At 35.9% G+C, this 23796-nt stretch overlaps 1 protein-coding gene across 1 annotated transcript; it reads left to right on the top strand.

The window, feature by feature from the left end:
- The first annotated feature begins 14880 nt into the window (after positions 1 to 14880).
- On the top strand, positions 14881 to 22770 carry LOC103438425 (polyamine oxidase 1). Its single transcript, XM_008376976.4, has 10 exons — positions 14881 to 15102; positions 15203 to 15452; positions 15827 to 15961; positions 16244 to 16305; positions 16406 to 16560; positions 18686 to 18829; positions 19993 to 20142; positions 21111 to 21365; positions 21988 to 22069; positions 22170 to 22770. The coding sequence occupies exons 1-10, from the start codon at positions 15051 to 15053 to the stop codon at positions 22385 to 22387; spliced, it is 1503 nt and encodes a 500-aa protein (XP_008375198.2). The 5' UTR covers positions 14881 to 15050; the 3' UTR covers positions 22388 to 22770.
- Positions 22771 to 23796: the final 1026 nt, after the last annotated feature.

Genomic DNA, 23796 nt, shown 5'->3' with positions numbered 1-23796 from the left:
GTTTATTCCTTATATTTTCATTAAGTGACTCATTTTGACGGATATTTTAACGGAGTTGACGAACATGATCATAGTTGCACGTTTTGATGAGTTAAGAGATCAATGGTTACGAATTTTTAGTTGAGAGATAATAACTATTAGTAACTAAATGAACAAAAAAAAAATACATATTTTGAGCATAAAAAGAGAATTTTTATGAGAACAAAAAAATTGGGCATCATCAAGTACCCTAAATAAATTAAAGCACCGTAACCCTAAAAACAAAACAAACATGCAAGAAAGCATACCAAGATCTAGAGAGGACTGTCTGAATCTCACCTCGGAGCTTCGTCGTTGGACCATAATACCCCTCACATTTAACCGATTTTGTGGTGTTAATGGTCATTAACCATTTGTCAATCCATAATCCCAGATGAATTTTGGCGGGAACGAGTACTTGCGACTACTGCTAATAACCGTTGCAAAATGATTGAATTTAGCCACAAACTCGACGAGTTGTAGTAATCATCGTCCAACAAGAAAAAGCATAATAAGGTTGAGAGAGGGGCGAGTGATGATGTGCTGCCAGTCTCCAGAGCAACGAAAGGAGGTTGTTCTCTTAGACCTACTCCAACCTTTGAATAAAATTCAAAATTTAGAGTCTAAACTTACTCCAACTTATTCTAACCTTGAAGCAAATATAAGTTAAAACTCAAAACTCAAAACTCATTTCTGGGTCAAATTTAGCCCAGAATTCCCTCAAGATTAGTGGGGCTGGGCCACTATATATGTATATATTTTTTAGTTTTATATTTATAAATTCATTGAATCCAACGATTAAGATCTAATTTGATGAAATCCAACGGTAAAAAAAAATCCAGCGGTCCAAATTTAAATTCAACAACTAAAGTAATTAAAAAGAAATTCTTTTATGTGTTTCATATTTTTTCATAATGTTTCATGAGTTTCAGGGTGTCGGTTAGTGATTTTTCAATATTTGTTGGAATCTAATTATTTTTAGGTTAAATGTTCATAAAATTAAATTAGGATAGTCTACCCAATTTTTCTTCTAAAAAAGTTGCTTTAAGAAAACTATTAGGCTAAATTCATTCTTTAAACTAAAATTTTAACTTAGTAGGGTTAGAACAAAAAAGTTGTTTCTAGATTAAAACTTAAATTTTCCGGACTAAAACTTTTAAATTTTTAAAAAGTTGAAGATGGCCTTAGAAGAGTGCTTGGGTCCAAAAGAGTTATTTGAAAGAGCGAGGATGGTGGGAGGACGATGGAGAGGCCCAGAGATGACAAGGAAGGTGGAGTGAAGTGGGTAAACAGGTTATGCAGTTCGAGAACAGGTTTTAACTTTTTGTTTTTGTTTTTTATTAATGATATTATTTACAATATTATGTGGGTTAAGTCTCACATGCAAGTCGTGACATATTTAACCTGTTAAATAAACAACACGATTCCAAAGCAGGATTTATTTTGTGCATAAATAGTTTGAATGCTTTATCAACTTGGAACGGTGCTCTATTTTTAGACACTCTTTAACACGGGAATTATTTTGTGCTTAATGATCCTTAAGTCCCTTTACTTAATTTCCATTCATATGTAGAAATTTAATATTAATTTAATATCAAATTTCCAACACAAACATATTTGAGATTTTATATATAATGTTAGTAACAAGTACATCATCGCAGCCATGATGTGCTGTTGTTCTTGCTCGGAATCTTGGTTTGAACCGGAATAATTGTGTCTTCGAAGGAGATTCAGTCATCAAATGGCCAAGGAGAAGATACATCTCCTCTAGGTCCTATAATTAATGATATTCGATCTTTCTTCAAAGATTTTTCTCATGCAAAGCCATGCCATATGAAAAGCGAGGCAAATCAAGTTGCTCAGACTTGGACGTGCTGGAATGGGGTGTGCTCAGGAGATTGTGTGGCGTGATGAACCTCCGGGATTAATTTTGGATGCGCTATTTGAAGATTTTTCAAATCAAAATGTATTATTTGATTTGGTTTGAGGATAGTTAACTTTAGTTTAGATGTGCCGGACGCTCTTTTTCCCTTTGACCGGATTGAAAATTCCGACAAGATTTTTAATGAGATCCATGTATGCATATTATCCTCAATTTGTATGGTTTTCGAATCTAAAAGAGTATCGTACCTTTTATATATTTTTTTTAAAAGATCAAGTACATCATACATATACAGTTTGGGACATGAGTGTCTTTCCATTTCTCTCCGTTGCTCAAAAAGTTAGTTGATTAATTCCCAGCAACAAAACAAAACTGGAAAAACAATTTATATACATGAAAAATAAATTTAAAAAGACGAAATAATTAAGTTAACTATTCATTCAAGTGGAAGACCGGTTTGTCTGTTGAAATGTCAAGCGTCCCATCGAAGATAGATCCTGAAGGAAGCGAATCTGCATTTTTTGAAATGTAGACCAGCGACGCCAAAGGTTTTGGGCTGCTGAATTCTTGACCGTTTCGATCAGCCATTGTATTCATTCATATGTAATTCCAAGAGTAGACCTAGAGAGTTCCATTTACAGAAAGCATATCAACACAGTTAGATTCTTGTGAGGGTGGACTTTCTTGGGGATGTATTTATAGATCAAAATTGTAGCTAAACATTTTTAGGGCCTAAATAATCATTTCATTTGTATGTATAAGTTATTCACTATTTAAAATTTTAAGTGGATAGGTTCGACAAATTATGGGGTGTCAATATCCTTGTAATCACTAACGCAAAGACTTGCATCCACCATTTTCCAATATGAATCCTTGCACTCACTAACGCAAAGACTTGCATTCGAAACTGAATTTTCCGGAAATATTCAATTAGAGGTGATTAGTCTAAAGGCAACATTATTTGGATCACGTATATCATCAATATGTCAGCAAGTTGGCTTCACCGCCCACATACAATATACGATATATAATATACATTTAAATAGTTGTCCATGATGAAGAGGATGAGTTTGATGTGGGGTTTAACAAGTAATTGTGGACTGTATGTAGAGGGTGTGGGATGTGAGGGTAGTATTGGAATGCATGTGGGGTGTGATAAATTTTAATATAAAAATAAATTTAAGGCGTATTAAGTATGTGGGGAATTAGATTCACTCCAGACCTTAACGTCCGGGGCATATCCATCATACACAAACCAACAACTTTGATTTCTTTTACACGTTAATCAGCAATCCAGATGTGTTGATCCTTAGGCTCCGGATACTAAGGTCTAGGACGGATCCAATTCCAGTTGTGGGTAGTCAACTAAATATGAGGTGTCAATGAAGCAACCATTCTCTATGATAATTACTTTGTGACACTTGCTGTCATTGACATTATTGGAAATGCTCTCAAACAAAGGACTTTTGATTGGTACTCTAAAAAAACCATCTTGCACATTTTCAAGTCCTCCTAATAAGGGTAGTATTGTAAATAAGTCTACTCAAGATAGTTGAATTTGTTATAATTTGATTGTAACAGTTTTTTGATTAGTTTGTAATTAGTTAGATGTGCTGTAATTAGTTGTTATTACAAGTGAACTAGTCACTAGTATATTGGAAAAAAAAAAACAAAGAACTAGTCACTAGTATTATTTTATCAACGAATGAAATCATAACTTTCGTATTACCTTATGTGTCCTTTATCATAAGGGAGTACATGGTGACTTATTTTGAAGTGGCGCTATATAATAATTTTGCAAAGAGATGATTGTTTTATAGTTGTAAGTAACTATTGAGTTTAGGGTTTATTTGAGCAAGAGTTATGCACTAACGAAAAAAGGTAGTAAATTTCACATTCTTATTTTCTCCTTACACATTCCTCTCATTGGTTTTGAACCTTAATTCTTATGTGATTTACTCGACCCTAAGGCTAGAATAAAAGTTGTGGTCCAATATTGTCGTGGTATGTGTTACGGGTCCATCTCCTAAATTAAGTAATAGTTTACAACTCTCTCCCCGTCTTCTTATTAATAATAATAATAAATAAATAAAAACTAGAATAAAGAGAGAAAAGTGATTAGGGATAAAAGGAGATTTCGTGTGCGGCGGTGCGGGTGGTGGTCAATTCTATAGAGACGAACGGGCAACTGTCATTATCCTCTTTGAAATCTTGGTTCCATGTCCCCCAGAAAAAGCAAGTTCTGGTGTATAATGTTGTCCCTGATTTCAATGAACAATGTTCTTCTCATTGTCAACCGTCAAGAATTAATGATGTAGGAAACCTAAAAACATGTGTGAATGGAATTACAAGTTCAAAGAAGATATATAAGTGGGGCTGTCTCAAATTGCATCATTCAAGTTGAGTCAATAGATGAAAAGACCTAGTCAGCTGTTACTTGTCTAAGGAAAACAATTTCTATGCAATTTTTTCTGTACATGTTTATTTATTTACGTAGTAAAATTATTTTTGTTTGTTTAATTTAAAGATTAAAAATAAAAAAATTGAATGTGCCTGAGTATAAAAAAAATATACGAAAATCAATTTTTTAGTCCAAACTCAAAACTTTCCGAACAGATATTTAGATATTTCAACAACAGTAGCATGTTGACCCCAAACCCAAAGCAAGAAAGAAGCTTCTAGTGGAGGTTGTGGAATTTGGGACTTCAACTTATTAAAAATACATATACAATATTTGTGTTTTCAAAAAGAACCAAGGCCAAACATCATTGCACATAAGAAAGGCAAACCCTTCGAACAATTATTTATGCAAATGTGACTTGAAGTGGGAGGTCACTTTCCATTTCAAGGATTTGGTTTGTTTTGGTAAAATGACATATGATATGATCACACCGACTTAAATCGTTTGAAATGCACGTAAAGTTGAACTCATCAGATTTTTGTCTTTCCGTCCCACTTTAACATGGAAAATGGAACAAGGCATCCCTATCTATTCATATTGGAAAAAGTTACCTTGGCCAAAGATTGAAAAGGCACAGTAAGTAACATATCTCAATCATTGAGTCATGATGGGTACACACTATAGTAATGTTTAAATATTTCACATATGTTGAGGTTCAATTTTTATTAGCCCAACTTAATTAGAAGGATAATACTAGGAAGACTAAACGTGTAGACTAAGTTTTGTAAACTTAGTCTCCCTAGTATTACCCAAAAGATATCGGCTTTAGTTATTGAGAAATATTGATGAATGTAACTGAATACTTAATTTTGTTGCTTCTAATGTTAATGAGCTGGCGTCTGAGTTACAAGAGTGTAATATTTTGTATATTCTGCAAAATTGTAATGGATTGGCTCATCGCCTTGCCAAGTCAAATTTATATATAGTGGTGATTCTATAATTTGGCTTGAGGAATCCACAAATGATATAAGAGATGTACTCTACCAAGATATAAATCTGGTTGAATTTTCTTCATCAATAAAGCTATTGTTTCTCTTAAAAAAAACTATAAACACATTGATCCTATTTTTCACTCAACTAACTTCTCATTATGCCCTTGAGTTAATGAGTTTACTCATATGTAACTCCTAATCTTTGTTAATGTGATTTATGGTCATTTTCATACTGAATATCAAACAAAAACGTAATTCAAACAAAGTGGCAAGGTCAATCTCCATATTGGTTCCATACATGTCATCTTTATTTTCTCTTTTTTCTTAACTTGATTTATACATATGCAATTGGGATACTTCTTTTTTTCTTTCCTCGTACTACTATGATATCTACCTCGACAAGAGATATGTAGGAGGTCATGTTCTTCGTATTGACCTCTTTTCTAATTTGGCTCAAATTATGGATGGGCTTATCTTCTATTAACATACTCAAGTCTTCGTCTTATATTTCTACCCATTGCAACCTACTTAGTAGGTACTCAATTCTTCTTCTTTTTGTTTCATTGCAATAGATAAAAAATTGTGTTTATTGTATAATATTGTTGTATGTAGATAATGATGTCAATCTTCTCCATAGGTAAATAATAGTTTAATTTCCGTCATTGATATATAATTTTTTTTTATTTCTTTGTCTTAGATAGATAATTAATATCTTCGTCATAGGTAGATAATTATATCAATATATACTGGTAATTACTTGATAGATGTGCATTGGGGTGATTGCAGGTGCTTTATGATTACGAAGCAATTAAATAAGGACATTTGGTACGTAATAACAATATATATAGCTACCTTTCTTTAATTTTCCATTTTAACACCACATGAATAATTGATGTCAAACTGTGATAGACAACAAAAAGAAAATTAGGGACGCAAATCTTTTTTCCTAACTCCAGGGTATTTGGGGTCACTCTCAAGACTTTGCAAGATCTATCTGTGGATTATGACGAATAATAATATACACAGCAAGCGCAATGATAGATAGAGGATGAATGTACTGAAACAAATTTGGTATCAGAGCGGAAACCCTAGGGGTTCCTCTGACCACTGCCTACTGTAATCCAAACCTACATAACCTTGCGTTGTTGCTGCTGTCAAAAACCCTTGCGTTGTTGCTGCCTGCCTTGCGTTGTTGTTGCCTGCCTTGCGTTGCTACAGCTTGCTTTGTGTTACCGAAGCGTACTCTGCGTCTCTAAATCACGCGTACTACTACATAAAATAGCTTCGCGAGGAAAACAGATTCGTTGTGTAAAACAAAGTTTTGTCGCGTCAAAATTGACAGGACGAAAACTTTGCTGCCTATATGTTGTTGCACAAAGGTCGAGAAGCAAACAATTGCGATACAAAAAACAAAAAATATTGTCGTTCAAGATCCTTTGCACGACGAAGAATTGCGACAAAGACATTTCTCGCACCAAAGTTCAAGGGACAAAGTCTCTCATCGCACACAAGTTTAAGGTTACAATAGAGTGTCGTCGCGTTGAGTTTCTGGTGACGACTGGTCTTTGTTAAGTAAGACATTGCACACAAGGCATTAGTCCAACGGTTTGTTCTCAACAATACACAATTATTACACATGCGTGACTTTTTTCTTAACCTAATCCGAAACCATTCAACACCTTTTAGGCACTTTATGATCTTTAGGATAACAATTGTCCTTTGGAAGCATCGTTCTGAAAACCTCCCAAAAGTAATCAAAACACCACTTTGACATAAGAAACTTGATCTTCCACGCATTGACTCCACAATGGCCTTGAGCACCGGAAAGTCCTCACAACCCTGGTATAATTCTTGTTTGGCACTTTTCAATAGGTTTTCATACTTTTCAAACGCTTCATTGTCCATGATGGGAGGCACGTCATCTCCCACTTACTAATAGTCGTTAGTCGAGGCGTATGGATAAGTGTCATTTAGAATATCCATAATTTATTCTTTAGCATCCACATTAGATCCAACAGTCTCCTCTTGTGTCACGTATGAAGACAAAGTATGGTCTAATCGTTTCCCATGATGATTCTATCTAGTATAAGTCTGAATCATCCAATTTATTACCAAATGAAATCGAACATTTTCGAATGTCTTTCTTATTGAGTTGTTACACTTTTGACGCAAACACTTGATATGAGTTGAACCCCGGTTGTGTCTAACTGCAAATTCAATAAATTGATTTGTCCCATTCAAATATTCGTTAACAACCCTGTTCGAATTCTGTATCCACTATTTGTCCTTTTTTTTTTTCTACAAACACAATAAATATACAAGGATTACAACAACTTCAATTGTATTTTGTCACCTTATGCCTCCGGTAAGGGCCCTGTCCCATTCAGGAATGCACATTTATGTGACGTAATTTACTGCTCCATCAAATTAGATTTCGATGTGGAAAAATTTCGGTAACTCCCTACAATTCTCCAAGTGCACGACATAGATATAAAATGCTTAGCTTGCACTTGAAGAACGTAAAGAGATATTACCAAAATTCTCACGATCGGGACCTAATTCGTGAACAGCAACCCTATGCATTCCCAAACTATCCAAAAATGAGACAATTCAAGAATTAATTATACCACAATCATGCTTTCGTATCCATAAGTGTAATCCAAATGATTCTCAAACAAGAAACTAAACTTTTCTTGAATAAAAGCATACAAAGTTAAGTACTACTAACTCCGTACAACATAAAATATTTTTGTACATGATGTATAAAAGTATTTGAATACACACATGTATTACTTATATCAAACTACCTCATAAATTAAATAAATTAAATCACAATAAAATAAACTAATGAAAAAATTACCTTCAATTCGTTCCTCAACAATAATTGTATACAACAACCCTATAAAAAACAAATTAATTTTGTTAGTTTGATTTCAAATGTAAAAATATAAATGACAAAATCAAATCGCTTACCGGATAAAGAGGGATAGAGAAAGGGAGAGGAGATGGAGATCAAGATCAAAATCGAGATGGATAATAAATGTAGAAGATGGAGATGGACAAACCTGAAGTGACAGAGAGAGAAGAGAGAGAGAGAGAGAGAGAGAGATGGAAAGAGAGATAGGAACAAAGATGGAGAGAGATTGAGAGTAGCTACAAGAAAGAAATTTTTGCAGTTCTGCCTCTCGCGGCTGGGCGTTTTCATTCTAAACATGAAACCTTTGCACCCTAAGGTAGGTCGTTGCGCCTAAACTCAAATGAAATCCTAATTGCACTTTGGGCTTTTGGCAATGAAACATTCGTCGCTTAAGGCGCCTTAGGGTGACGGAACAACGTTCGTCGCTTAAGGTAACTCTGGGCGACAGAAAGTATCTTCGTCAAGCAGTTTTTTAATTTTAAATTTCATTGCTTTAATTTTTCCTATTAAGTTAAGGAAATAAAATATTTAAAAGAGATATTTAAAGCGTCTATATAAGGTAAATCAAATTAATATTAAAGTGAATATTTAATCTGGAAACAAATTAAGCAATATTTAATCCGTTACAAATTGGTGGGAAATACAGGTGTAGTTGTGAGGGTGGTACGAGTAGGGGTGGTTCGGTATGGGATACCGAACCGAAACCCTTATCCTGATTCCTAAACCGAATTATTCGGGAATCCCAATTTTAATACCGATTTTAAACCAAATTTTCGAGAATCCCGAAATAGTTTCGGGATTTCAGGACAAATCGGGAATCCCGAAATGGTTTTGGGCTCTTAGGCCTTTGGACTAAAATTTGACATATTATGTTTTTGGGTTAAAATTCAACCTTTTATATTGAAAATTTAAAATATAGATAGGCTGCCAATCTGTTGGACTAAAATTTGACATATAACCAATCTGCCAATCTGTACACAATAGCATATGCCTATTCAATTTCTACTACACATGCATGCAATAAAAATAAATTAAGTAAAAAATCCAAAAGCAAAAAAAATTTAATTTCAAGCCAGGGTTTTAAAATAAATAAAGTAACAAACCCAAAAGTAAAAAAAAATAAAATAGTTACAAGCCAAAGTTTCAAAATAATTAAGTTACAAAACAAAAGCAAAAAAGCAAAGCTTAAAGTTTATAAAGATTGTTGGCCTCTTCGGCCCCTTGATCTTGTTGATGCTTGTGGTTGCTCCCTTCTTGTTGGTACTTGTACTCTTCCCCTTGATGTTGATGGTTGAGCCCTTCCCCTTGTTGTTGATGGTTGGGCCCTTCCCCTTAAAATGGGTGGTCGTGCAGGTAGTGATTGATTTTGACGTTGTTGAACTTTAACTTGAGGTGGTCGAGGAGGTGGAGGTGACATTTCATTTTCTTGTGTTGTATTCTCCTCATCTCCCAAATTAGTTGTGCCTAAAACAATAAACCACAAATCATTTAGATTGAATTATAGTCTAATAGATAATAAATACTAAGAAAATAAAAGAGGAAATTAAATTGTTTACTTACTTTTTTCTAAGCGTTCAATCTCCTTGTAGAAATAGAATTCGTCAAGTGTAGGCTCCTTGTAGAAACAAAATTCATTTCCTCTAAGTCAATCACTAGTACACACTAAAGCCTTAACCGTTTTAGGTGTTAAGGAAGCTCTAAAAGGATCAACAACTCTCCCACCAAGACTAAAGACATTCTCACTAGCAATGGTGCTACTAGGAAGGGTTAATACATCCTTAGCAATTTTACTAAGAGTTGGATATTGACCACAATTTCCTTTCCAGCAATCCAAAAGATTGAAACCCTTATATGTTAGGCTTTGATGTGGATCATTGAAGTACATATCCACTTCATTGGCTATCTCATTTTGTTGTGCCTCAGATCTCTTTCGTTGAATCTTCCTTGTCATCCTTGAAGCAACATCAATATCTACTATCACCCCCCATCATCGGCTACTAGTACTACCACTACTACTACTACTAAGGACCACTCCCTCCTTATATGCATTATACAACTCGGTTACATAGCCTTTAATCCTTACTTTATCCTTCCTTATTTTGTCCCATCCATAGCCGAGCTCTTCTAGATTTGTCTCCAACATTTCAAATTTGTACCTTGGGTTGAATGTTTGGGCTACAAAGAGAATAGGATTCACCTTTTCAATGTCACCCCAATATTTGTCAAACTTGAGCTTCATTGAGGTAGCCACACTTTGCAAAGTGGCATTAGAGGCGTTTAAAATTTGTTCTTGTATCTCCACTTGTAAGGTAATCACCATGCTAAGTATTAAATGTGACGTTGGAGTAAGAGTTGCACTCAATGTCAAGGTGGCATCATAAAACTTTTTTAGAAATTGAACAAAACTCACCGACCTTTCCCAATCATCCACCTCTGGAAGACCCACCCGTTTGGCCTTTGTTGTCACCCCATCAACCTCTTTTGAGACTTTCTCTTTAAAGTAAGCAATAAAAGAGTCACACTCAAAGGCCATCTTAGAAAACACTTCTTTAAACTTGAAAGCACTATTAAGCATTTCATAAGTGGCATTCCACCTTGTGACAACATCAAAAGGGATACTTGACATCCTATCAAATCTCAAAAAGACACAATATTCCCTAAAAGACTCCAACCTTGTCGGGGATGAGTGTATAAACTTCACACAATTTCTTATGGCATCAATCTCACAACTAAGCTCTGCCATTCCATCCTTAACTATCAAATTGAAAAATGTGACAAGCGCACCTTGTTTATGCCCCAATCATTCAAGCAAACCTCTAGACATCTTCCAATATCATCACATTTGTGAGAAGTAACTTGGACAAAGTTTAGGATCCTCTTATGCAACCCCCAATTAGAGTCTAAAAAATGGGCCATGATGACCATGTAGTTTATCTTTTGAATCGAGGTCCAAGTGTCGGTTGTAATACTCACTCTTAACCCCTCAATCACACTTTTTATTTTTGCCTTCTCTTCAAAATACAATTCTAAAACCGCCGCTACCACCTTATGCCTATTAGGAGGTTTGTACTTTGGATTCAAGTCACGAATAAAATATCGAAAGTCCTCTTGATCAACCACCCTAAAAGGCATCTCCGCTATTATAATCCACATCACACATCTCCTATCAAGTCTTTTTTTATTGAAAGTGTGAATGACAATCGGACCTCTCATCCTCGCTTGTGTCAATGTAGGTTGGTTCAGATCTACATTCTCAAAGAGACTAGAACCCGGGCATTTCCTCAAATGCTTAAGAATTCCCATTGTCCCATGAGTTATAAGGTGTGCCGGTACTAAGAGTTTGCAATGCTTGCATTTGTCCATGAACAATTTCTCCCTATTCTTATCGGTGATCGTTACCCTCTTAGCATCGTTCCATGCCGGACTTGGACCATTTCTCCTATTGCCCTTTTTCCAAGGAGGACCCTCCCATTGTCTCACTACTTCTTATACTTCCTCTTCCTGCTCTTCCCCATCTTCCCCCTATTCCCCCTCTTCCCCCTCTTCTTCTATTTGTTCTAATGCAATATCCTCCTCCATATCCAGATCATCATCCCAACAATCTTCATAATAATCATTATGCAAATAATCTTGAAGTGAGGGGAGTGCCTAGCTGAAAGGTACCACTAGGTTAGGTTTGTTTTCGTTTTCCTAATACCGAGACCATAGGTGTACTAGATTGGCATAGACCCGTCCATCCTAACAAATAAAATAACAATGCGCATTAATATATCACAACCACAATTCATCATATATCCAAATTCCAATCAATAAATCCCATATCCAATTCAAATGCAATAACATTAACATATTCAATATGTGTAAAGTAAGAGGAAACAATTAAAGAGAATTAAAGAGAATTCATATATATATATATATATATATATATATATATATATATATATATATATTTCACACTAATCCACTACTGCATACAGTCCCAAAACTATTAGGATACACCCATAACTTTGTTAGGATGGACGGGTCCAATAGCCAATCTAGTACACATATGGTCTCGGTATTAGGAAAACGAAAACAAACCCAACCTATTGGTACTTTTCAACTAGGCATTTCCTCACCTCAAGATTATTTGCATAATGATTATTATGAAGATTGTTAGGATGATGATCCAGATATGGAAGAGGATATTGCATTAGAACAAATAGAAGAAGAGGGGGATGGGGGGGAAGATGGGGAAGAGCAGGAAGAAGAAGTAGAAGAAGTAGTGAAACAATGGGAGGGTCATCCTTGAAAAAAAGGCAATAGGAGAAAGTGTCCAAGTCCGACGTGGAACGATGCTAAGAGGCTAATGATCACCGATAAAAATTGGGAGAAATTATTCATGGCTGAATGCAAGCATTGCAAACTCTTAGTACCGGCACACCTTATAACTCATGGGACGGCGTGAATTCTTAAGCATTTGAGGAAATGCCCAGGGTTCTAGTCTTTTTAAGAATGTGGATACAAATCAACCTACATTGACACAAATGAGGATGGAAGGTCCAGTTGTCACTCACACTTTTAATAAAAAAAAGACTTGATAGGAGATGTGTGAGGTGGATTATAATAGCGGAGATGCCTTTTAGGGTGGTTGATCAAGAGGACTTTCGAGCTTTTATTCGTGACTTGAATCCAAAGTACAAACCTCCTAATAGGCATAAGGTGGCGGCGACGGCGGTTTTGGAGTTGTATTTTGAAGAGAAGGCAAAAATAAAAAGTGTGATTGAGCGGTTGAGAGTAAGTATTACAACCGACATTTGGACCTTGATTCAAAAGATGAACTACTTGGTCATCACGGCCCATTTTTTGGACACTAATTGGGGGTTGCATAAGAGGATTCTAAACTTTGTCCAAGTTACTTCTCACAAGAGTGATGATATTGGAAGATGTCTAGAGGTTTGCTTGAATGATTGAGGCATAGACAAGGTGTTTAGCATTACCGTTGACAATGCTAGTGCAAATAACACCGCTATTGCATACATGAAAAGAAAACTCAAGTCAAATGGTACTTTTTTACTTGGCGGGGCTCACTTTCACATGAGGTGCGCTTGTCACATCTTTAATTTAATAGTTAAGGATGGAATGTCAGAGCTTAGTTGTGAGATTGATGTCATAAGAAATTGTGTGAAGTTTATACACTCATCCCCGGCAAGGTTGGAGTCTTTTAGGGAATATTGTGTCTTGTTGAGATTTGATAGGATGTCAAGTATCCCTTTTGATATTGTCACAAGGTGGAATGCCATGTATGAAATGCTTAATAATGCCTTCAAGTTTAAAGAAGTGTTATCTAAGATGGCCTTTGAGTGCGACTCTTTTATTGCTTACTTTAAAAATAAGGTCTCGAAAGAGGTTGATGGGGGTGACAACAAAGGCCAAGCGGGTGGGTCATTCGGAGGTGGATGATTGGGAAAGGTTAGTGAGTTTTGCTCACTTTCTCAAAAAGTTTTATAATGCCACCTTGACATTGAGTGCAACCTTTACTCCAATGTCACACTTAATACTTAGCACGGTGATTGCCTTGCAAGTGGAGATACAAGAACAAATTTTAAACGCCTTTAATATCACTTTGCAAAGTGTGGCTACCTCAATGAAGCTCAAGTTTGACAAATATTAGGGTGACATTGAAAAGGTGAATCATATTCTCTTTGTAGCCCAAGCACTTGACCCGAGGTACAAATTTGAAATGTTAGAGACAAATCTATAAGAGCTCGGCTATGGATGAGACAAAATAAGGGAGGAGAAAGTAAGGGTTAAAGGCTATGTAACCGAGTTGTATAATGCATATAAGGAGAGAGTGGCCCTTAGTAGTAGTAGTACTAGTACCAGTAGCAATGCTACCTCAAATGTGGAGCAAAGATCAAGTGTTCTACTAGATGATGGGTGGGGTGGATCCAACAAAAGAGATCTGAGGCACAACAAAATGAGATAACCAATGAAGTGGATATGTACTTCAATGATCTACATCAAAGCCTAACATATGAGGGTTTCAATCTTTTGGATTGGTGGAAAGGAAATTGTGGTCAATATCCAACTCTTAGTAAAGTTGCTAAGGATGTATTGGCCATTCCTAGTAGCACCGTTGATAGTGAGAATGTCTTTAGTCTTGGTGGGAGAGTTGTTGATCCTTTTAGAGCTTCCTTAACACCTAAAACAGTTGAGGCTTTAATGTGTACTAGTGATTGACTTAGAGGAAATGAATTTTGTTTCTACAGGGAGCCTACACTTAACAAATTCTATTTCTATAAGGAGCTTGAATGCTTAGAAAGAAGTAAGTAAACAATTTAATTAGAAAACAACGATTTTAATATATCTATTGATATTTTCACAAATTAACAGTTCGATATTTTTACGTATACTGATATTTTTGGAAAGGGATCATCTCTGGATCCCTTCCACATAATCATCCTCATCAAACAATCATATCCCTTGAAATTTGATCCAACAACTAAAATTATTATAAGTTTTAAAGTGGGTTCGTGTATTCAAGAGCTCAAATTATTTGACGAAGATGATTAAGTCTTAGGAATCCGGAGATGATCATTTTCCGGTATTTTTAAATACTAGCACACAAAATCTCCCGTTTGCCACGTCCACGTGCCAATTCGTCAAACTAGAGAAGGAGAGTAAAAAAAAAAAAATCTTCCTCACTTTCCTGAACATCTAACCCAGAACGAAAGAAAAAGAAAAAACTATATAAACCAACTCCCGCTATTTCTGCTTCTGTATCCAAACGATACACACAGCGCCCCGCCACACCCCGCCCCCCCCCCCCCCCCCGACTCTCTCTATCTCTCTCTATTCATGAATTCCCCGTCTTGCTCCTCCGTCATCATCGTCGGCGCCGGAGTCTCCGGTGAGCGCCAATCGCCACCGTCGATTGTCCAATTCCTAATTTTACTCTCATTTCTCTCTTCGGTCTTAATTTCTTGTGTTTAATTACTTCCTTTTGAAAGGTTTATCGGCGGCGAAGGTGTTGATCGAGAACGGCGTGGAGGACGTGGTGATTCTGGAAGCTTCCGACCGAATCGGCGGTAGGATCCGAAAACAAGATTTCGGCGGCGTGCCGGTAGAGCTTGGCGCCGGTTGGATAGTCGGAGTCGGAGGCAGAGAATTGAACCCGGTCTTGGACCTTGCCCGGAAGTCGAATCTCCGCACTTTCTTCTCCGATTACAGTAATGCTCGCTACAACATCTACGATCGCAGGTCCGTTACGACGTCGTTTCTCTTCTCGTCATTCATTTATTTAGCTAATTTGTTCCTGCCGGTTTTTGGTTAACGTGAGCCGTGTGCGCAGTGTTCGCGCTTACACGTTTTGTTCCCCGCACGTCATTTTTATGCGTTGCTTGCTACTTTGCGCCTTTGGGGAATTAATTTGTTTCGGCATTTTGTCATACCCCGCAATTTAGAATTTTCTCTGCAATTCTGCTCCGGCGGTGAACTGTTTGTTTTGGCACCACCGGCGTAAACTAGCGCCCACGTGGACTTTTAGCTACTATGTTGGGTGTTTGTTTCTAAAATGCGCCGTGGGTGGAGGATATTACTAACTCGTTGAGTTCACTGGTTTTTTATTTTTGCAGCGGGAAGGTATTTCCTAGAGGACTGGTGGAAGAGACGTACAAGAAGGAAGTGGAGTCGGCGGTGCAGAAGTTGAAGAAGCTTGAAGCCGACTGTGGCTACGGCGGCGATTTCTCCAATGCCACCGAACCGCCCTCGTAATATCTCCCGTCTCTATCGTTTTGGCTTCTTCTTGATAATAAATTCAACTTTTCAAACTAAAATTAGGGAGATTAAATTTTTAAATAAAAATCTTATAAATGAAATGACAAAACGCGTTCATTTTATTAAAGACAAATAATTTAATTTGTAAATATTCTCTACAATTAGTTTCTGTAATATTACCCTTTTGTAGTATTTAAAAATTTAGTCTTTAAATTTTACATGCGCAGAATATGGGTTTTGATTTTTTTTTTTTGTTCTTGGGTGTGGTTGTCCAGTACACAGAAAACGCCGATGGAGCTCGCCATTGATTTCACCCTACACGATTTTGAGATGCCAGGTCAGTTTTCACAGCTCATTCCGCGGTCAATTGTTTGTTTGGAATTTTCATTTTCATTTTTTGCTCTTTGAGAAATGGGGTTTTTTGTATTGTGGTACAGAAGTGGAGCCCATATCAACCTTTTTGGATTATGGAGAACGAGAGTTTTTGGTTGCGGACGAGAGAGGTTATGAGCATTTGCTATACAAAATGGCTGAAGATTTTCTTTTTAACTCTGAGGGTAAACTGCTGGACAGTCGTCTCAAGTTCAATAAGGTACCAGCATCGGATCTTCTGGTTTTCGAATTTTTAGCATATTTAGTTTTATTTAGTTGCTTAGCCCAATCATTTCGAGAAGCGGTGCAAATTTGCATAGAAGTAAGATCTTATCATCCAGAGGTTGAGGTGTGCTGATTTTAATCTCATCATGGAACAATAATAATTTTCTAATAATCTTTGCTCAGTTACAATCTCGTGTTGTAACAGAGCAAAACCGAATACAGTTGGATTCTAAAATTTATACACTTTATTAATTAAAATAAGATTTAGTTACTGCTGTTGTTGTTTTTGTTACAAGCTTGTGTTGTAAAGCTTTTACAAAATTGGCTTTTTTTTCCCAATCATAGGATAAACAAAAGGGAAATATTTGAGAAAAAAATACAAATAATAATACAAAAGTTGGAGGAGAAAACTGTGAAATTCTGCTTTGTTTGTATGTAAGCGCAGTTTTTCTCGAAATATTTTTACGCACTATCCTCAAGTGTGATAATAATACTTACTTCCTATTTATTATTATTAGTTTATTTTAAATTTTAAAATATATTGTTATATACACAAATTTTAAATTTATTAAACTATAATAAATTGTGGTCAGCATTTACACTGCCAGTAAAAATTCACCCGTTTTGCTTTTGCTGTTGAGGAAGATTGACCCATCTTTGGAGTCTGTAGATAATGACGTTTCTGAAAGCTGTTCTTCTTTTGTTATGTGATATTAATATAATTCTGTCATTATTATATTGTAAAATACACCCTTCTTTCTTCAGACAATCTCCAACCTTGGGCTAAAAGCCAAATTTTTTAGCCCGGAAAATTTGGCTTTTAGCCCAGAAACATCTTTTCTGCTTCAACCCTTCTGCCCTAAAATTTTAGCCAATAATTATTAAAGAATGAACTTAGGATAATTTTTTTCTTAAATCAATTTAAAAATAAAAAATAAATATGTAGATTATTGTAAATTAATTTTATGAACATTTTAATCTAAAAAAATTTAAATTCCGATAAACATTTGACATTTAGCCCGGGCGGAAAGCTGGGAGTATTTGGCCCAGAAATAACATTTAGCATTTAGCCTAAAATTTTAACATGGGTTGGAGAGTGTTTGAGGGGAGTAATTTGGCTTTTAGCCCAGATTTGGAGATGATCTCAAGGTCAACTAATTTTTTTGTTTTTTTAGCGCTCATTTTGTCTTATTGGATCTTTTTTCTTTTTGTTACTGGTTATATATTACTGTATTTACACGAGTTAGTATAATTTTATTTTATTTTTCCCAAGAGAAGATTTCTACTTTTAAAATTATCCACCCCATGAAATTTAGACCTCTTTTTTCTGTCAATTTTACTGTCTATGACTATATGATGATATTCAATTATCCAGTACTGGTTTTTCTATTTTAGGTGAAGAAATTGATATATGAAAATTTTGTGGCTTCTTGACATCCATTTTATACCAAAGATCGGACTCAACACCTTTTCTTTCATTTTCCCTTTGATTTAACTCGTACATATATGAAGGGACATGATCCTTGAGACCTTTAAAAGCCCTTTTACCACTCACATAAACTTGTAGGCCCCAAGAACATTAAACTGTTGAGGTGAAATGTCATATCGGGTCAAATAATAATAACACGAAAATGGGAGTATTGTCACTTTTTCTCCAGTTCCTGGGCTGCTGTCTTCACCTCCATTTTTGTTGAAAGAAACAGTTTTGTTGCCATGTTTCCGAGAGTAACTTGTATAACCCCGGTTATCATCATATGACGTTTTGATTTAAAAATATCATATAAAATCGAGATAAATTTGCACATGACATGATATTATTAACCCGATACGTCTCATTTAATGCAAGTTCTTTCCCCATGTTTTCTTGTAACTTCTAGAACGCTCAAAAGAGCATATGGGTCTCAATAGTCAATTTCTGAGCAGATTCTGCTTCAATAAATATTTCCCCTTTCATCTCTGAAATTTAGATTGCACAGTTTTCCTTAGCTTGACCGTGCAGGATCTTATGGGGTGGTTGCCTTGGGAACTTCACATGTTAATGTTTGTGGTCAAATAATTTTTTATTTTTTTTACTGTTAATCCATATATGACAAGATGATTCCCTGCTTGATTTGGGGCAGGTTGTTCGGGCGTTGCAGCACTGGAGAAACGGCGTTACGGTAATGACGGAAGATGGTTGCATCTTCCAAGCAAATTACATGATTTTGTCAGTTAGCATTGGTGTTCTCCAGAGCGACCTCATTGCCTTCAATCCACCCTTACCCGTACGTCTTTTCTCATATTTATATCATTTCAATGAGTTAATTCGTATTTTTGCCATATTTTCTGTTCTTTTATGTGGCTATATCAAGCTTATCAAGCTCTTATATGATTTAATTTGCTCACGTAACATCGTGCTGGCCGCTCCCTTGCATATGTTGGTGTCACTAGGCTCGCTGCCAATTGCCACCACAAATCTTACAACATAATATGTGGGTGTGGCTCTTAGCTATTGGTCGTTAATTTTCCTTGCACTATAGTGCGATCTGAAGGGCTACGTTCCTAGGATATGGGTCCCTGTGGGAGCTGAAGGGCTACGTTCCTAGGATATGGGTCCCTGTGGGAGCTGAAGGGCTACATCCCTAGGATATGGGTCCCTTTAGATGGGATTTGCTATTTGTTTACTTGGTTTCTGAGGTGTGGTCCACATTATTAAATGCAATTTAGTTGAAGAAGTCAGAAATTATGGATTGCTGGGCTCATTAAATAAGTTTCACTGGTTGGTGACGCATGGGAAGGATTAGCAAGCTGTGTTTTTAATATGCCAAATTGCCAATACCATGGATTTAGGATCCATAGAATTATAACCCATTGGCTTCCAAATAGGTTAACTAATGTGGGCTGTGCCTTACTGCTTGTTTCACTAGTAGGTGGTGAATGCGGATCAGTATTTCAAAATAGTGATTACTGCCCTTCTTACACATAAACAAATGCGATGATTGATTGTACAATGCCTTGGTTTCTTATGGCCATGGATAATCTTTTAGATTTCCTTTACTAATAGCGGCATTAAATAATCAAGGAAAAAAAGTGCTAAGTAAGATCGTTGCATTTGCCGTACTACAATAGGTAGTGCACAAATTCATGACTGTAAACTGTTAAAGACTAACAACAGTGAAGTGGCAATGATTGGTGATACAAAAACAAGACAAGGTAGATAAATCTTCGAGTTTTGATTGGATTTACTTATTGTTGATAGTTATGAAGGTTGTAACTGTTTGCAATATAATTTGCCTAGTTTTAACTTAATGAAACTGGTGGATAACTGTTTATGGTTAATTGGTTGTAACCCTATGATTGAATGCGCATCTCAGTCAAAGTCTCATTTTGATATTGTTAGTTTACTTCGCCTGAAATCATACTAACTTTGATGAATTAAATAACACAGAGGTGGAAAACAGAGGCTATAGCGAAATGCGATGTGATAGTTTACACGAAGATCTTTCTGAAGTTCCCGTATAAGTTTTGGCCATGTGGGCCAGGAAAAGAGTTCTTCCTGTATGCCCATGAGAGAAGAGGCTACTACACATTTTGGCAGGTTGGTTTAAATATTTGTCATTCTCGACGCAAGCCAACATATATATGGATTTTCATTTCCAGCATATGAATAGATTCCATATGTTGTGTTCTGCACTGGATTTCCAACTGGCCTGTCATATTTTCATGCCACTATTACTTATTTAATTTAGTGTATATATGGTCCTCACCAAGGATCACAAAATGACAACATTTCAAAAGTTCATGTCAAGTGTTGTGGTTCATGAACCTTTGGAAAACAACAAAATTTACAATTGCACACTTACAGGATCTTTGAACACAACCTTCACTATGTATAACCATGTTTTGGCTGTCTGCGCATACAACCATGCTGTCATTTTACTTTGAGTTGATAGGAAACTTGCTGCTTCCCCATTATGTGTAGGGACACATTTCTTAATGTTAGACCATAAAGTACGCACCTCTTCCATTTTAGATTACCTCAGTAGTTCGTTTTGAAACTTGATCACGGCCTTGTCTAGTATGCTGCGTGTGTTTTAGGGTTAGGCTGTAACTATCTCTGTTTACATTTTGGTAACAAAGATTGATTCCTGTTGTTGTTGTTGTGATTAACAAACTAGTCTCTTCCAGTATTAGTTTGAATGGTTCTTCATTTCATGACGCATTGATATTTCTGTCACTCTTTTAGAGCTGGCAATATTGATTGCACTTCGATCTCTATCTCAACCATCGTTCATTTGCTTTCATATTTGTATAATGCATACTTTAATCAAATCTCAAATGTGTGTATTAGTAAAATCATCTTCTTTGGTTGTATTAGGAAACAAACCATATATTTTAAGGACCACAATCATGGAGGCATTGTCGGATGTCATTGTCTCTTTCATGTACTATACGATTTATTTGACCGACATATGGATATTTTCTAAACTTTTATTATGACAAATAAAATATGTGAGATTGCTGCTAATCTGTTAAATGGCTGCTAATCTGTTGCCATGTCATCAGCACATGGAGAATGCTTATCCAGGATCCAATATGTTGGTCGTGACCTTAACGAATGAGGAATCAAAGCGTGTGGAAGCTCAGTCTGATGAGGAGACGTTGAAAGAAGCCATGGGGGCTCTTACGGACATGTTTGGGCCCAACATTCCCGAAGCGACTGATATACTTGTACCTCGCTGGTGGAACAATAGATTCCAGCGAGGCAGCTACAGTAACTACCCTATAGTCTCTAATGACCATTTTGTTCATGACATCAAGGTTTGCCTTCTCTCCCTTAGATGTTGCGTTTCGCCATATATTAATTTCACTTAATGCTTCTGTTAGCTTAAAAGATTATTAGTTTAACTCTTAGAGGATTCTCTAATACCGATGTTTGGTGCCCCCTTCCTCTTTGGTAATTAAGTTATAAAGTGGAATTAGAGAATAGTAGTACAGTTGGTTTGTGTTGAGGAGAATGACTTATCCATCCGGTAGAGCTCATCGTGTTAAAAACTGACCTTTAGATATTTTTCTTTTTGTATGATTCTTAAACCTGAGTTGGAGTATGCTAAACTTTTAACTTTCACGAAGTCTATCTTCTAGTGAAATTTGTACAGAAGCTCTTACTCTATGATATGGTTGCACGTGGTTTGCCACATGTGCCTTTCAGATCCCGCCCGTGCATATTTTGCACATAGTGTGAATCAATTGTCCAGTCACGTGGTGTGCCACATCATGGAGTAAGACAATTTTGTATAAGAAAAATAAGAGACAAAATTTTTGCTAAGCATTGCTCTATCTCCTATTTTTTTCTTGATCTATGAATAGGAAAAGCTCAAGCTTAATAGACAACTTTGAAACGAATTGACATTACATTTTTCATCTTTTGTGTTATGACCAGAACCCAGTAGGCCGCATCTTCTTCACCGGGGAACACACAAGTGAAAAATTTAGCGGCTATGTCCACGGCGGACATCTTGCAGGTGAGCAATTAATCAAAGGTTCTACTGGAGATTGTAGGCCTCCAATTATAAACACCACTTCTGACATCTTGTTTGCATCATGTTGCTTGATGATCAATAGGTATTGAGACCGGTAAAGCGTTGTTGGAAGAAATGGAGAAGGAGAAGGAAAGGACTAGTGAGAGTGAAAACCAAACTTTCTTGTTAGAACCCTTGCTTGCATTGACCAGTTCATTAAGTTTGACACAGAACGATGCTGTATCGAGTCTCAAATGCGATATCCCTAGAAAATCATATTTAAGTGGCAAAGTTGGCATCCCAGAGCTATGTTATGACTAGGTGGAATGAACTAAACACAAAACACTGATTTGTGACCGAAAACAAAAAATTGAGCGTCGAGAAAGATCGGAAGAGGGGTTCGAATACGATCTCTTGTATAATCTTCGATGCCGTTTACAATGTAGAATGATGGGAGGGATGACATAGCTGGGAAAGTTGTAAGTCTGTCTGTGTAATAATTTGTCTGGATCATATGGTATAGGAAGTAGGGGATAATCAAAGGAGGTGAAAGGGTTTCGGATTCGGAACGGAATTGGTATGGGGAAAATACACATGTAATAGTAATCACTGAAGCTAAAGGAAGAGGAGGTAGGAATCAGGTTCTAGTTGTAATGGTACTGAATGTTTGTTTCACAAGAATCAACCCTTCCCATTTTTTCTTAGCATTTGTATTTTTTTGTTCAGATTTAATCAAAATTTCCTATCAAATCATGAAAATAAATGGTGTTTCCTTTGGAGAAATTCTTTTGTAGGCTACTGTTTTGTGGGTCTAGAGAAGTCCATGATTCCAGCCCAACTCTGAGTCTTCTCCTTGGCCTGATTTTTTCAAGTAATTATATTGATACGACATTCACAATATGAAGTTTTTATGATTGTTTTTAATACAAATTATTTATATTAAGAGGTGGGAGAATCTGATTAAGTCGCACAATGTGTCATTAATTATAAATTGGTATCGAACTTTTTATTTACGAGAGTTGTAGATCTTTAACTTACAAGAAGAGAAGAATATAACTAAATCATAGTGCTCAATGACAATTAGATGGTTAATACTAAAAGAAATTAGTTTTGACTAAAATTGCACAAAACTAATGACCATTGTGCAATTTTCTTATTTGGGATTTGTTTTTTTTAATCTTACATAAAGATATATTTATATTTATATATGAGAGAATAAATTGGTATTGAGCTTTCATTCGAGAGATTTAAATCTATGATCTTTTACTTATAAGTGAATAGAAATATATCACCCGATCATATTACAAAGTGACACATACTATTTTAACAATTGAAAAACTAACAATATCAATTATTGGTGGAATTTTTTTAAGTGTCCCTCCAATTGAATAATTACATGTGGTGTATTGTCGTGAATTCTGGGGACACTGAAAAATCTATCCACCCAACATACTGAAAGCGCTTTTAAATAAAATATTTTTGAAACTAAACCTTGGTAAAAATGTGTTTCTTAGTATTACGGTATAATGATATTTCTATTTACGTCTAAGTGAGAGGTCGTAAGTACGATTTTAGTCATAGGCCGAACTTGAAGCACATTATTGTTAGCCCGTGATGAGACTTAGTCTACCACATAACTAGTAATTTTAGCAGAAATCACTTCAAGTACTTTTGAAATTGAAAAATATTTTATCTAAAAACGTTTTCAGTTATTTAAAATCATTTGCCAA

Source organism: Malus domestica, chromosome 07 (assembly GCF_042453785.1).
Source record: "Malus domestica chromosome 07, GDT2T_hap1".
Lineage (NCBI taxonomy): Eukaryota > Viridiplantae > Streptophyta > Magnoliopsida > Rosales > Rosaceae > Malus > Malus domestica.
The sequence above is the reverse complement of the archived record's forward strand: the minus strand, read 5'-3'. Positions and strand labels throughout refer to the sequence as shown.

Bases quoted from the DNA above. Each gene is read 5' to 3' on its own strand.
- LOC103438425 (XM_008376976.4), top strand. From the start codon at position 15,051: ATGAATTCCCCGTCTTGCTCCTCCGTCATCATCGTCGGCGCCGGAGTC. The intron at 15,103-15,202 runs GTGAGCGCCAAT...TCCTTTTGAAAG, and splicing joins CGTCGGCGCCGGAGTCTCCG to GTTTATCGGCGGCGAAGGTG. The intron at 22,070-22,169 runs GTGAGCAATTAA...GATGATCAATAG, and splicing joins CCACGGCGGACATCTTGCAG to GTATTGAGACCGGTAAAGCG.